The sequence below is a fragment of the Bos mutus genome, chromosome 14 (assembly GCF_027580195.1).
Source record: "Bos mutus isolate GX-2022 chromosome 14, NWIPB_WYAK_1.1, whole genome shotgun sequence".
NCBI lineage: Eukaryota > Metazoa > Chordata > Mammalia > Artiodactyla > Bovidae > Bos > Bos mutus.
The window spans coordinates 21,076,914-21,089,414 of NC_091630.1; the positions used below are offsets into that span (position 1 = coordinate 21,076,914).

General features: G+C 42.7%; 1 protein-coding gene across 1 annotated transcript in view; it reads left to right on the plus strand.

Annotated features, from left to right (window-relative positions):
• The first annotated feature begins 378 nt into the window (after positions 1-378).
• The window catches only part of RIMS2 (regulating synaptic membrane exocytosis 2), a 601,046-nt gene continuing 588,923 nt past the window's right edge, over positions 379-12,501 (plus strand). Inside the window, exon 1 of the mRNA XM_070382789.1 lies at positions 379-1,927. Within this exon, the coding sequence (XP_070238890.1) occupies positions 1,752-1,927 (176 nt within the window). The 5' untranslated portion in view covers positions 379-1,751. The remainder of the gene's footprint in view (positions 1,928-12,501) is intronic.

Sequence of the window (12,501 nt, forward strand, 5' to 3'; positions counted from 1 at the left end):
CCGATCCTTAGTCCTTCGCCTTCACATTTACAGCCTCCGGTCTCCTCCTCATCCGCACACCTTTCCCAGACAAACCCTAACTCTCCCAGTGTCACCTCCCACTTCTCCAGCCTCTCCTGCGGTTTCTTCGCCATGAGGATCCCCCGAGGAACCAATCCGTCCCAACACTTACAGTCTCCTTCCTTCCAGGACTCCGCCCTTGGCAGCTCAAGAGCCCCTCCAAGCGCTCATACTTTTTCCCCCTCCAGCCTGACACCTTGCGCGCCGCCCGCCTCCCGCCCCCTCCCCCCGCCCCCCGCTCCCGCCCCATTCCGGGTTCAAAACCCCTGCGAGCCCTCACTCCCGGATCTCACTCAGTCTCCGGACCCGACACGCCCGTCGCCGGTCCCTGCGCTCCTGGTTCTCTACCTCTCCAGCTGACCCACAGCGCTCTCCATCCACCTCGATTCTTAACTCTTCCCTCTCTCCCGACGCCGGCTCTCAAGCTCCCCTCTCCACACCCCCGCCCTTGAAACTCCCGCTCTCCTCCTCCGCCCAGCTCACTCTCTTCCCTTACTTCCCTCCCTCCCACCCTCCCCAACCTCTCCCCGCCCGGCCCCAGTCCACTGATCGCCTTCGGGAGGGTGGGCGCCGCCCGCCGGGCATCCGCGGTGCTCGGGCCTCCACGGCCGAGAGGTGACGCGGGCCCCGCGGGAGGAGCTGGGGAGGCGGAGGAGGCGCGGACGGCGGCACCGAGCGGCGGCGGCAGCAGCAGCGGCGGCGTAGGGAGCGGGCCCTCTGCACCCACTCCACGGACCACAGGGGCGGTGGCAGTTTGAGGGACTCCAGACGGGCGCGTTGATGGGGAAGGACCCGCGCCCGACCCTGCTGCGCGTCGGAGGTCGCTGGGATCCGGGCGCTGGCAGCCGCGAAGCCCCGGCCTCCGGACTGTCCGCCACTAGCCCTTGTCATCCCTACTCCGCTTTCGCTTCCCCGCTCTAGCCCAGAGGGGTGGTCTTCAAGGCTACCCGCCCCGCCCCCTGGCCCTCTCCTCGTTGTTTCTGGAGGGGGGTCCTCCCTCCGCGGAGCCGGGAGCCCAGTGACGCGTCGGCCGGTGGGACGGCTCGGCAGCTTCTCTGGGAAATTCGCCCCTGCTTCCTCACTCTCCTCTGCGCTCCCGCCTCGGCGCCCCTCTTGGCTCGCGGGACGCTGCCTCCCCGGCACTCGGAGCGAGTTCCCGGGACTCCCCCCCAGGGGGCTGGGTCGCAGGCCCCCTGTCTCCGCTCCCGAGCGGCGCGCGCGGGGCCCCCCGCCTCCGCCGCGGCCGGACACCCTTGCGCCCCGGGCCGGCGCGCCGCCCTCCCGCCCGCTCCTTCCAGTCACCCCACCCTTATCGCCGTCCCCGCCACCTTACTCCACCACCCTCCCCGCGCCGCTCCGCGCCCTCCGCGGCCCGGCCCGGCCTCCGGCTCCTCTTCTGGCCCCAACAGCTCACTTGCCAGCCCTTCGCCCCCCGGGGAAAAAGAAACATTTCTCAGAGCGCACTCGTCAGCCCTGCCTTCCCCCTATCCCGCCGCGCTCGCCCTCCCCTCCCCTTCCCCCCTCCCTTTTCCATCTTGGGGGAGGGGGGCCGTCGCCTGGGATTGAAGGCCATTGATTTGTATGTATTTGTCCCGGCGCCGGAGGCTGCCCCAGCCGCCCGCGCGGGTGCCGCCGCCGCCGCCGGTGGAGTTGCCTCCCGGCTTCCCTAGGGTGGTTGGACTCCACCAAACATGTCGGCTCCTGTCGGGCCGCGGGGCCGCCCGGCTCCCACCCCGGCGGGCTCTCAGCCGCCTCTGCAGCCCGAGATGCCCGACCTCAGCCACCTCACGGAGGAGGAGAGGAAAATCATCCTGGCCGTCATGGATCGGCAGAAGAAAGAAGAGGAGAAAGAGCAGTCGGTGCTGAAGTAAGGATCTGACTCCATCTTCCCGCCTCCCTCCCTCCCTGCCCTCCGCCGTCCCCCCCACCTCGGTCGCTGCCCTGTGGCCGCCGGCGCGCCCGGGGATCGCCGCCCTCCCTTCCCGCCGGCGGCGCCTGGGCCACGAGGGTTGCGACCACCGCCGGCCGCCAGGGCTAGCTTGTTGGGGCTGTCAGAGCGCAGGGGTGTGTGTATCGGGGAGGGAGAGCGCCGAGGCCGGCCGCGGCGAGCCTGTGGGCGCTGTAATTCCCCCCCGGCGTCCTTCCGGCTTGCCCGCCGGGCCAGTTCGGCTGCGGGCCCCGGCGGGGCTCTGGGCTGAACGCTGTCTCCGCGCGTCCCTGGTCGCTTCCCGCCGCCCCCGCGCGGAGGCAGTGACTGGGGCGAGGAATCCAATATGGCCGTGCACAGGTGCTCCCCGGGCCGGGACCCGGGCGGAGGCGCGCCGGCCGGGGAGGAGGGCGCCGCCGGGGGCCCTTGGGCCCCGCCTCCGCGGGGCGCTTCTGCCCCCCTCAACCTCCTCCACTGCGGGAAGAGCAGCGCTGCCCACTGTCGCCCCGGGCAGGAGGGCGGCGGTGCGGGCGAGGGGGCCTGTAATAAGCGCTGTCGTGTCTCGGGTGGGTGTGCGGTCGCCGCCATCTTCCAGCCCCTCCCCCTCGGCGGGTGTGTAACACCCTGCTCTCTTGCCACTCTTCCTATTTGCAACTAGTAAATCTGCTTAATCTCGAAGAGGCTCCGAAAGGACTCCAGTTTCTCCCGTCACTGCAGCTTGGGATGCTCCCTACCTTGTGAAGTTCTGCTCCTCGTGCTCGTAGTCTAGGCAGCGGGATCTTGCGGAGGGTGGGACAGTGAAAGCAGCACCCAGGCACCCAACACAGTTTAGTGACGGTGTAACTTCAGCACCAGGGAACTGTCCAGAGAGAGAGAGAGAGATCTGTAGGCGTTTGAGATTCCTTTTCTTGTCAGTCTAGCAAAGAGATGTTTTTCAGCAGGTTTGCTTTTAAATGTTTTACGGTTCTTTGACTTCTCGGTTACTACGTGAAGGAGATTGTGCAGAGCATGTGCAACCTTTTTTAAAAATATTTTTCCAGCTCAATTCTTTCATTTTTTGCTAGAAATGCATTATTCATTAAGATTAATTTGTACAGTTGATATACCAAATATGCGACAATTCTTTCGTGTCGCCTATTTCTAAATTATGCTTTTCCCATATTCTCCACAGAACACATAGTTGAAAGTGTAGAGTTCCTCTGGGACGGAACTAACACACTGACCTCTAATCATGTAAATTCCAAAAAACAGGTTGTTGAATTCAGTATTCTTTAGCACTTAACAAAGAAACAATTCTCTCTACACATATATTTACATATTTTAATGAAAAATACTACTTTAAATTATATAACAAACTTATCAAATATCTTTACATGTCCAAGAAAAATACTAGTTCTCAAAAAATACTGAAGGACTAAGAGCAAATGTGCTTCTAACATACAAACTGAAATAAAGAATTGCTTCTTCAAAACTAATTTCTGGGTTTGAATAGTTGTTTGGCAGTGTGACTTACTAGTACGCTTGGGTAATGAAAAAATAGTAAGAGATTTAAGTAGCTTGTTTAAACTAGTAAAAAATAAAACAATTATTTTAAAGAGCTTTTTGAGCATACTTCTAACTTTTGCTTAACTTTACTAACAATGTCAAGCTTTTGATGACTTAGAGTTTGATATTTGGATATATTAATCTGTATTTTCTTATAATTGTTATAAGTATTGCCAAAATGATGCTCAAATTAAATGTGGTTTTATTTGTTTGACTCATATTTAACTGTAGGAAGTGTTTTTATTTATTTATGGTGTGTGGAATTATGGTATTTATTGGCTAGTTCACTGTAGTTCCAAATCTATTTATTGTTCCAATACATAGAAACTTAAATGAACTTTTGAGTACTAAATAAAGAATTTCTTAAGGTGAACTATATGTTATATTAGGAGAATGTGAAAGGGTTTTTTCAGATAGGTACGTGTGAGTATTTTACTTTCCTGTGTAAACCTACATACTGTGCAAATGCATATAAAGTTTGTGCATTCATATTTGCATAGTTTAGGTAGAAACAAGCATTCTCTAAGAACATAGTCATATAGTCTATGAAATTATATTGATGAAAAATCTGTTTGTGTTTATGTAAAATATCTATTTGCATCTTTACCTAACTTAGACTTGGAAGGAGTCATACCTCAAAATGATATACATGGTTTCAGAATTATTTTTGTATTCATTTTAACAAGAAACTTTTTGGAGGTTAAATTATAATATATTTGAAACTTTAATTTTTAATGTTCTTTAAAAATACTTTTGTAGAAACCAACATAATATTGTAAAGCAATTACCCTTCTATTAAAAGTAAATAAAAACTACTTTTGGCTTTCATAATAAAATAAGATTAGACAAGGAAGATTAGGAAAAGAATAGACTTTATAATAGAATGATAAAAATGAGACAGTTTTGAAGATTTTGACAATTTACTAATATTTTCAATATTGACTATTAAGTTACAAATGCTATTTAAAAGAAAAAAATAGTACTAATATTCTTCAATGATTGCTATTTGCCATTAAATTTTAGGGGCCATTTGCTTGGTCATGACTATACTTTGTTTCTCTTTAGTGATGTCTGTTTAATTGCATGTTAACATTTATTCTGAGAGAAGGTCATGGGCAGAGAGAAATAAACTGAAATTGAAATTAATGTCTGCTGCCTTTTAACAGCTATGCTAAAAAATGAGTTTGCTGTGTGAAAAATTGAAACCATTAGATGAAAATATTTTTGCATGATCTGTGAGTTTAAATATTCATATTAAGTATTCATACAGAGCAGAATGTGGATACCCAAGGGCATCATAAGATGATGTACTAGATTACAAGAAGAAAATAATTAAAACTTATATTTAAATTTTTGTCTGTGTTTGAAAAAGACAGAAATTAAGTTTCATTGATACTTAATATATAGATTGACAATGTGAAGATGCATATAAGTAAATATACATATTTTAAGAAGTTAATGCTTGACATATTTTTAGTGAAAAAGGTGAGCGATCAAAACTGATTGAGACCATTGCAGTAAATTCTCTTCTAAGGAGCGTGGATAATTAAAATATTTATATTTAATCATTAGCAGTTTCTTCATGGCCTAGGTGAATATTCACATATTCTGGAAGTCTTTGGTCATCATCAAATGTTACAGTTTTACATATGAGTGAGATATTAGGACTTTGGAAGCGTTTTTATATCCAATAGATCCTTCAGTGGATCAACAATTACTTTTTTTTAATCCTTACGTGAATGCCTTTAACAGTTTTAGTTTGGATAACTCAGTGTATCAGTAAAATCTATAATATTCTTTTGTTGATTAAAGTTTTAAAGCCTTGTCTTTCAAGACTGTAAACTTCTTGAGGGCAGGAATAAAAATGTACTCCTCTTCGGAGTCTCTGTTTTGTAGTATCCTTAACACCTGCACATGGTAGGTATCTAGTAAGCAATGTTGATTTAACTTCGAGTAATGTTCATTAACAAGTAGCTTACCAAACTTGTTGGAAAAATGAAAGTTTTTGGACAAAGTGAGTAATTTATTTAAAATTTATATTTTCCAGTGAGTTTTTGTTCTTGTTACTATTTTTTGTTTGTTTTGGGTGTGATGTGAAAAAAATCGATGAGTAAAGTAAACCCACTGAAATCAATAGAAAAGTATTTTCAGTAAATATTTATTGAGCTTTCTGCTATCCTTGTATTATAGTCTTTTAGATGAGATGTTTTTGAAACAAATTAGAAATTATGTGTTTCTTGCCATGTAAATTATCTTTTCATCCACAGTTTAGATTTTCTGTTAATGTCAAAGGGATAATTTGCTCCCCTAATAAAAGAAAATGATAAATAAAAATTTGCATGATAGATCAAGGTAATGATTTAGATTATATTTAAAACATAGGTAAGAAGTTTTATATTTTTAATATTTCAATTTTAAAGTACTATCTAAAGTCAGTTTATAAACTTCTTTACTTAATAGGTAATATATACATATGGTACAAAATTTTTAGCTATCTATTTTCCTTTTCCAGAGGCAACTCCTATTGCCAGCTTGTTTTATACTCTTTCAGAAATATTCTATGCTTAAGAGTAGATATGTGTGTATATCAAATATTGTGTGTCTATATATGTATATATATAGGTGTATACACATGTATGGACTTATGTGTGTAAGCATAAAAGGTACAAATATGTCTTGCAGTTTAATTTTTAGGAGATCAATTCCACACCCATGAATATATAACTCCCTAATTCATTTTAGGGATATGTTAGGGATATTAAGCTCAGATACGTAGATGACACCACCCTTACGGCAGAAAGTGAAGAGGAACTAAAAAGCCTCTTGATGAAAGTGAAAGAGGAGAGTGAAAAAGTTGGCTTAAAGCTCAACATTCAGAAAACGAAGATCGTGGCATCTGGTCCTGTCACTTCATGGGAAATAGATGGGGAAACAGTGGAAACAGTGTCAGACTTTCTTTTTTTGGGCTCCAAAATCACTGCAGATGGTGATTGCAGCCATGAAATTAAAAGACGTTTACTCCTTGGAAGGAAAGTTATGACCAACCTAGATAGTATATTGAAAAGCAGAGATATTACTTTGCCAACAAAGGTCCATCTAGTCAAGGCTATGGTATTTCCACTGGTCATGTATGGATGTGAGAGTTCGACTGTGAAGAAAGCTGATGTTTTTGAGCTGTGGTGTTGGAGAAGACTCTTGAGAGTCCATTGGACTGCAAGGAGATCCAACTAGTCCATCCTAAAGGAGATCAGTCCTGGGTGTTCATTGGAAGGACTGATGCTGAAGTTGAAACTCCAATACTTTGGCCACTTCATGTGAAAAGTTGACTCATTGGAAAAGAGATTGAGGGCAGGAGAAGAAGGGGACAACAGAGGATGAGATGGCTGGATGGCATCACCAACTCGATGGACATGAGTTTGAGTGAACTCTGGGAGTTGGTGATGGACAGGGAGGCCTGGCGTGCTGTGATTCATGGGGTTGCTAAGAGTCGGACGCGACTGAGCGACTGAACTGAATTCATTTTAATGGCTGTATGTGTGCATGTGCATACATGCTAAGTCGATTCAGTCATGTCCCACTCTTTGCAACCCTATAGATGTAGCCCGCCACACTCCTCTGTCCATGGGATTCTTCAGGCAAGAGTAGTGGAGTGGGTTGCCATGCCCTCCCTTCTCCAGGGGATCTTCCCAACCAAGGGATCAAACCTGAGTCTCTTACATCTCTTGCATTTGTACATATATCATTTTCCATATGCATGAATTTGTCTCTGGAATAAATTCCTAGAAATGAGATTGTTCAAAAGGTCATAAAGTGTAACCTTTATATTTTTATAATGTATACAATAAAAAATTTAAATTTTATTATTGTCACATTTACTTTCATAAAAGAAGTATGCATAAGTGACAAATGCTAGGGAGATTTTCATATATCCTTGCTAACTCAGTATGTGGTAGTCTTGCCAATAGTTTTGGTGGAAAATATGCCATTCTAAAATTTAATTGCAGTTTTCTTATTATCAGTGAGGTTGAGAGCCGTTTACGTTTAGAGCCTTTTGTATTTCTTTTTCTGTTGGTCATTTTCAGTGATTTGTGGAAGCTCTTTATTTATCATTTGTTTTATGACCTTGTTTATGCCTTTTTTTTTTACCAGTCAAGATTTTTTAAAATGTATTTAAATTTATTATTATTATGATTGCCTTTGGGTTTTGTGATATGCTTAGAATGATCTTCCTCTTTCTGATATTTAAAATACCATATTTTTTTCTTACAGCTAAATGAAATTTTAAGTGTGGCATGTCATCTAAATTATGTAATTTAATCATGAAGACTTAAATAAAAATCATTATTGTACATGCAGTAATCATGGTCATTGCCAAAAATTGAAACTCTGTAGTTTCTAAGGATTCAAAATGCATTTTAAAACATTGCCATTTTATGAGAAAATACCTGATAAATTTTTCATATATATTCTATAATTTAAAGTAATTAGGACAATTAAATAGTATCTTCTTGTTGACAATATATATTGATAAAAATTGATTGTACAATATGATGAAGAGGGAGGTAGTGGAGGCAAGTGTGATAGGCCAGATGAATTTTGACTTGAAACCTTACTTTACTAATTAATAACTGTAAGGTCTTGCTTACGTTAATAAGCTCTCTGAGGCCATGTTTCCTCATCTGTATTATCTGAGTAATAACACCTGTCCTGAAGGATTGTTGTAATCAATATATACCAGGTGTCCTGGCACAAGTAGGTATGCAATAAATCATTGCTACTAACTGACTATAGATAGGGGTCTCTAAACCTTAATTCTATAGCACTCTTGGACGAAATCTGTCCCCCTGCCCTTTCTTTTGAGAGTTGCTTTTTTCTGCCTACTAGGAAGTCAAAATATGCCTGGAGGACTTTTAGCTGACTTCATTCTTTGTCAAGGGCTTCCCTGGTAGCTCAGTTGGTAAAGAATCCGCCTGCAGTGCTGGAGACCTTGGTTTGATTTCTGGGTTGGGAAGATCCCTTGGAGAAGGGATAGGCAACCCATTGCGGTATTCATGGGCTTCCCTGGTGGCTCAGATGGTAAAGAATCTGCCTGCAGGATTCAATCCCTGGTTGGGAAGATCCCCTGGAGGAAGGCATGGCAACCCACTCCGGTATTCTTGCCTGGAGAATCCCCATGGACAGAGAAGCCTGGTGGGCTACAGTCCATCGGGTCCAAAGAGTTGGACATAACTGAGAGACTAAGTACACACATTCTTTGTCTAGAAAGCTAGGGACAAGGAGAGGGAAGGTGAATTGGAAGCAGTTTCTCTAACAGAAACCGTTATTAAAGAGCCTGATAACTAAGGTGGTGGTGGTGTTCAGTCACTCAGTTGTGTCTGATTATTTGAGACCCAGTGGACTGCAGCACACCAGGCTTCCCTGTCCTTCACCATCTCCCGGAGTTTGCTCAAACTCATGTCCGTCGAGTCGATGATGCCATCCACCATCTCATCCTCTGTCGTCCCCTTCTCCTCCTGCCTTCAATCTTTTCCAGTATCAAGGTATTTTCTAATGAGTTGACTCTTCTTCACATCAGGTGGCCACAATATTGGAGCTTCAGCTTCAGTATCAGTCTTTCCGATGAATATTCAGGATTGATTTCCTTTAGTATGGACTGGTTTGATCTCCTTGTAGTCCAAGGGACTCTCAAGAGTCTTTTCCAACACCACAGTTCAAAAGCATCAATTCTTCAGTGCTCAGTGTTCTTTATGGTCCAATTCTCACATCCATACATGACTACTGGAAAAACCATAGCTTTGACTAGACGGACCTTTGTTGGCAAAGTAATGTCTCTGCTTTTTAATATGCTATCTAGGTTGGTCATAACTTTTTTTCTTTTTCACTATTACACAATCTTTATTATATATGTTGGATTTAACTAGAACATATTTTCTTTTTTATATATCTTCTTACATCACTTCCAATGAACTTTTGGATATGTGAATGTATTTTAGGAAAATATAGAAAGGAGATTAGCCTTGGAAATGATATGTTACAGTTGAAGATTCTCTTTCTCTTTATATGAGCTTACTGAATTACTGCAGAATTTCAAAAAGTGTTTTATTATGAAAGGGAGATAATTTTTGTTGGATTTTGTGATAGGAAATTCTAGAAATATGATTGGAGGTAGGGTTATTAGAAAGGGAAAAGTTGAGAATGGGTTTTGACCCAGGAGTGATATAATATTGTTTCACCTACTTTCTGTCTAAAATTGTTACCAAAAAACTGGTGGGCAACTAGATAGTATAAATTAGTCTAAGAATGAGTGACTTTTATATACGTGCATCTCAAAAGCTCTAATTTATATTTTCCAAACAACATAATGCTCGCTAAATGCTTTTTTAAGGCATTTAGAATTGAGAATTTTATAGGGTTTATATATTATAAACATTTAATATTTTTATGTAACACACATATAGGTTCTGCTAAACAGAGATGCTGGATAAATGCTCCTTTACGCACAGAAAGAGGATGGAATTCTCTATGCCTTTTAGTGTTTTTTCTTCCAAGAAAACTTATGTTCATCTGGAGGGAGAAATAACAGTTTCACATATCCTGCAACTAGGCTTCTGGGATGCTAACACTAGGAAAAAAGGATACACTAAATAATGTAGCTAGGTAGCAATATAATCACAATGGTGTTTATTGATACTTAGTACTTTGGTATTGTTCAGTTGACAGATGGAGATGATGCTAACAATACTCTTGTTTTGTTGGCATATGAGGTGTCTATCATAGTAATTGCTGTAGTGGTTTGCTTCTCGGGCACATACATGAAAAATCTGTTTCATCACATATCACTCACACATAATTCCTTTTGACCAAAAGCTGAAATAGTTAATGCTTTTATTAACACAATTTTTTTTTTCTGTCAAAGTGAATTTTGTTGTGGAGGTAGCTAGGTGTTCCTCCAAGATTTATATTCCTTTTTCATAGAGCTTCTGTGCAGTAGCTGTCTAGTCCTACCTTTTCCATCTCCCCTTGTATCTAGATGAGTTCATGTAATTAAGTTCTGGCTGATGACTGTTTGTGACACTATGGGCTGTAGCCTGCCAGGCTCCTCTGTCCATGGGGATTCTCCTGGCAAGAATACTGGAGTGGGTTGCCATGCCCTTCTCCAGGGGATCTTCCCAACTCAGGGATTGAACTTGCATCTCTTGCATCTCCTGCATTGGTAGCCAGATTCTTTACCAGTAGTGCCACCTGGGTACTGAATTTTATTATCACAAATTGACCTCTCTTCAATGATTGTCTGGTCTAAGCTAACCAAAGTCTTAACGCAGCCACTGATTCTTGAATGCAGAATTTATCAGGACATGTCTTTTCCATCCTCTTGGTGACAAGTTGCTGGCTGTACCCCAACTGAGGATTTGTTGTTGAAGGTTTGAGAAAATGCTTACACTGTACCTTAACAGAGATAGTTGCTCAGGGAGTTAAAATAGCATATAGACTTATGATGAGACAGAAGAATTCACAATGCTAAGGATCCATTTTAGAACAAATTGAAGCTTCATGTTAAAAGTTTTGCAGGTTGAAGGCTAATAAACTCTGTCTCCAAACTGAAGTGTAGGAAGAGTTATAGAACTGGGAGGTGAATTTTTATACAGTTGAATGTTGTTGAATTTTATCATTGCATGTTACATATTTCCCCATTCACCATTCCAGATCTACTCACTTTCCCCCACTTTGCTGAATACTGTAGGAGCTGACCTCTATGGATTGCACCCGCAGGTCTCCTTGTTCTTAGACCTCCAGTTGGTTTCTGTTGATGTGAGACACTGGCAGATTGTATGGAAGGAGAATGACGTCAGGTTGTTTGTTCCCAAGTTTCCTCCATGCTAGTCTGGTGGCCCTCTTAGTACAGCTATTTTCTTCCATTTCTGGAAATTGCTTTCCTGTGTTGCTAGCCGTCATACTGCACCATCTCTTGTTGGTTTCCTTAAATCCTGCTCACATCTTTGTAAAACGGTACCTTTATTAAGCTCTCCTTAGTTACTCAGTTTATGCCATCTGTTTCCTGCCAGGACCCAGACTGATACACTGTAGATCAGTAAAAATTTATTTGGATTATGAATGTGAATGAATCGTAACGTTAGGCATTCACAACCCACCTCCTTCTATATAATCATAGTAATCTTTTTACAAATCCTTCTCTGTATCATGTTCTTTGATTATGCACATCCTCTTGCTCTTTTCCCGATGTGCTGTTTTGTGTCCAGCTCCATTGCTGTGAAGACATACATCTCTTTGATGTATTTCCACTAGTTGGGTGTCTCTCCTTTCAATTTTTGTATCATTCTGTAAACAATTTTTATAATGTTTCTGATATTCAATATTAGTTACTAATCTCTATGTTTTTCTTAGTATAACTGGTTTCTTTGATGTCAGGGACCAAGTTTTAATCATCTTTTTATGCCTAGTGTAGTACCAGGGGCATAGTTGTCAGTCAATAAACATTTGTTAATAAAACATGGTGGTCATGGTAGTCATTCTAACTTCCTCACTCTTCCTCAGCCCTCAAATATAATCAGTTACCAAATCCTATCTTTATTTTCTCTGAAATATCTTTGAAATCTGTTTCTCTTCATCTTCATTGTCACTGCATTGTTTCATGCCTTTATTGTCTTTTCCTTAATCATTTCTAAACAAGGATCTTTAGTTGAGGCTCGCTTCCTCTAGTCCAGCCTCTCTGTGATAGTACTACACTCTGACACAGTTTAACTTTAATATCCTTAGTATTCTTTAGTCTTTCCCATTGCACTTATGATATTGTCCAAACTTCTAGGTATATCATGGAAGTCCCTTTGTAGTGCTTTATCAGTGTTAAATCCTGGTGATTTTTCATGAGCCCTATCTGTTTTAATTGTATTGAAGTGAGTTCCCTGTTCTTTTTTTTCACCTTCTGTTGTAGTTTGGCATATACTGTTCTC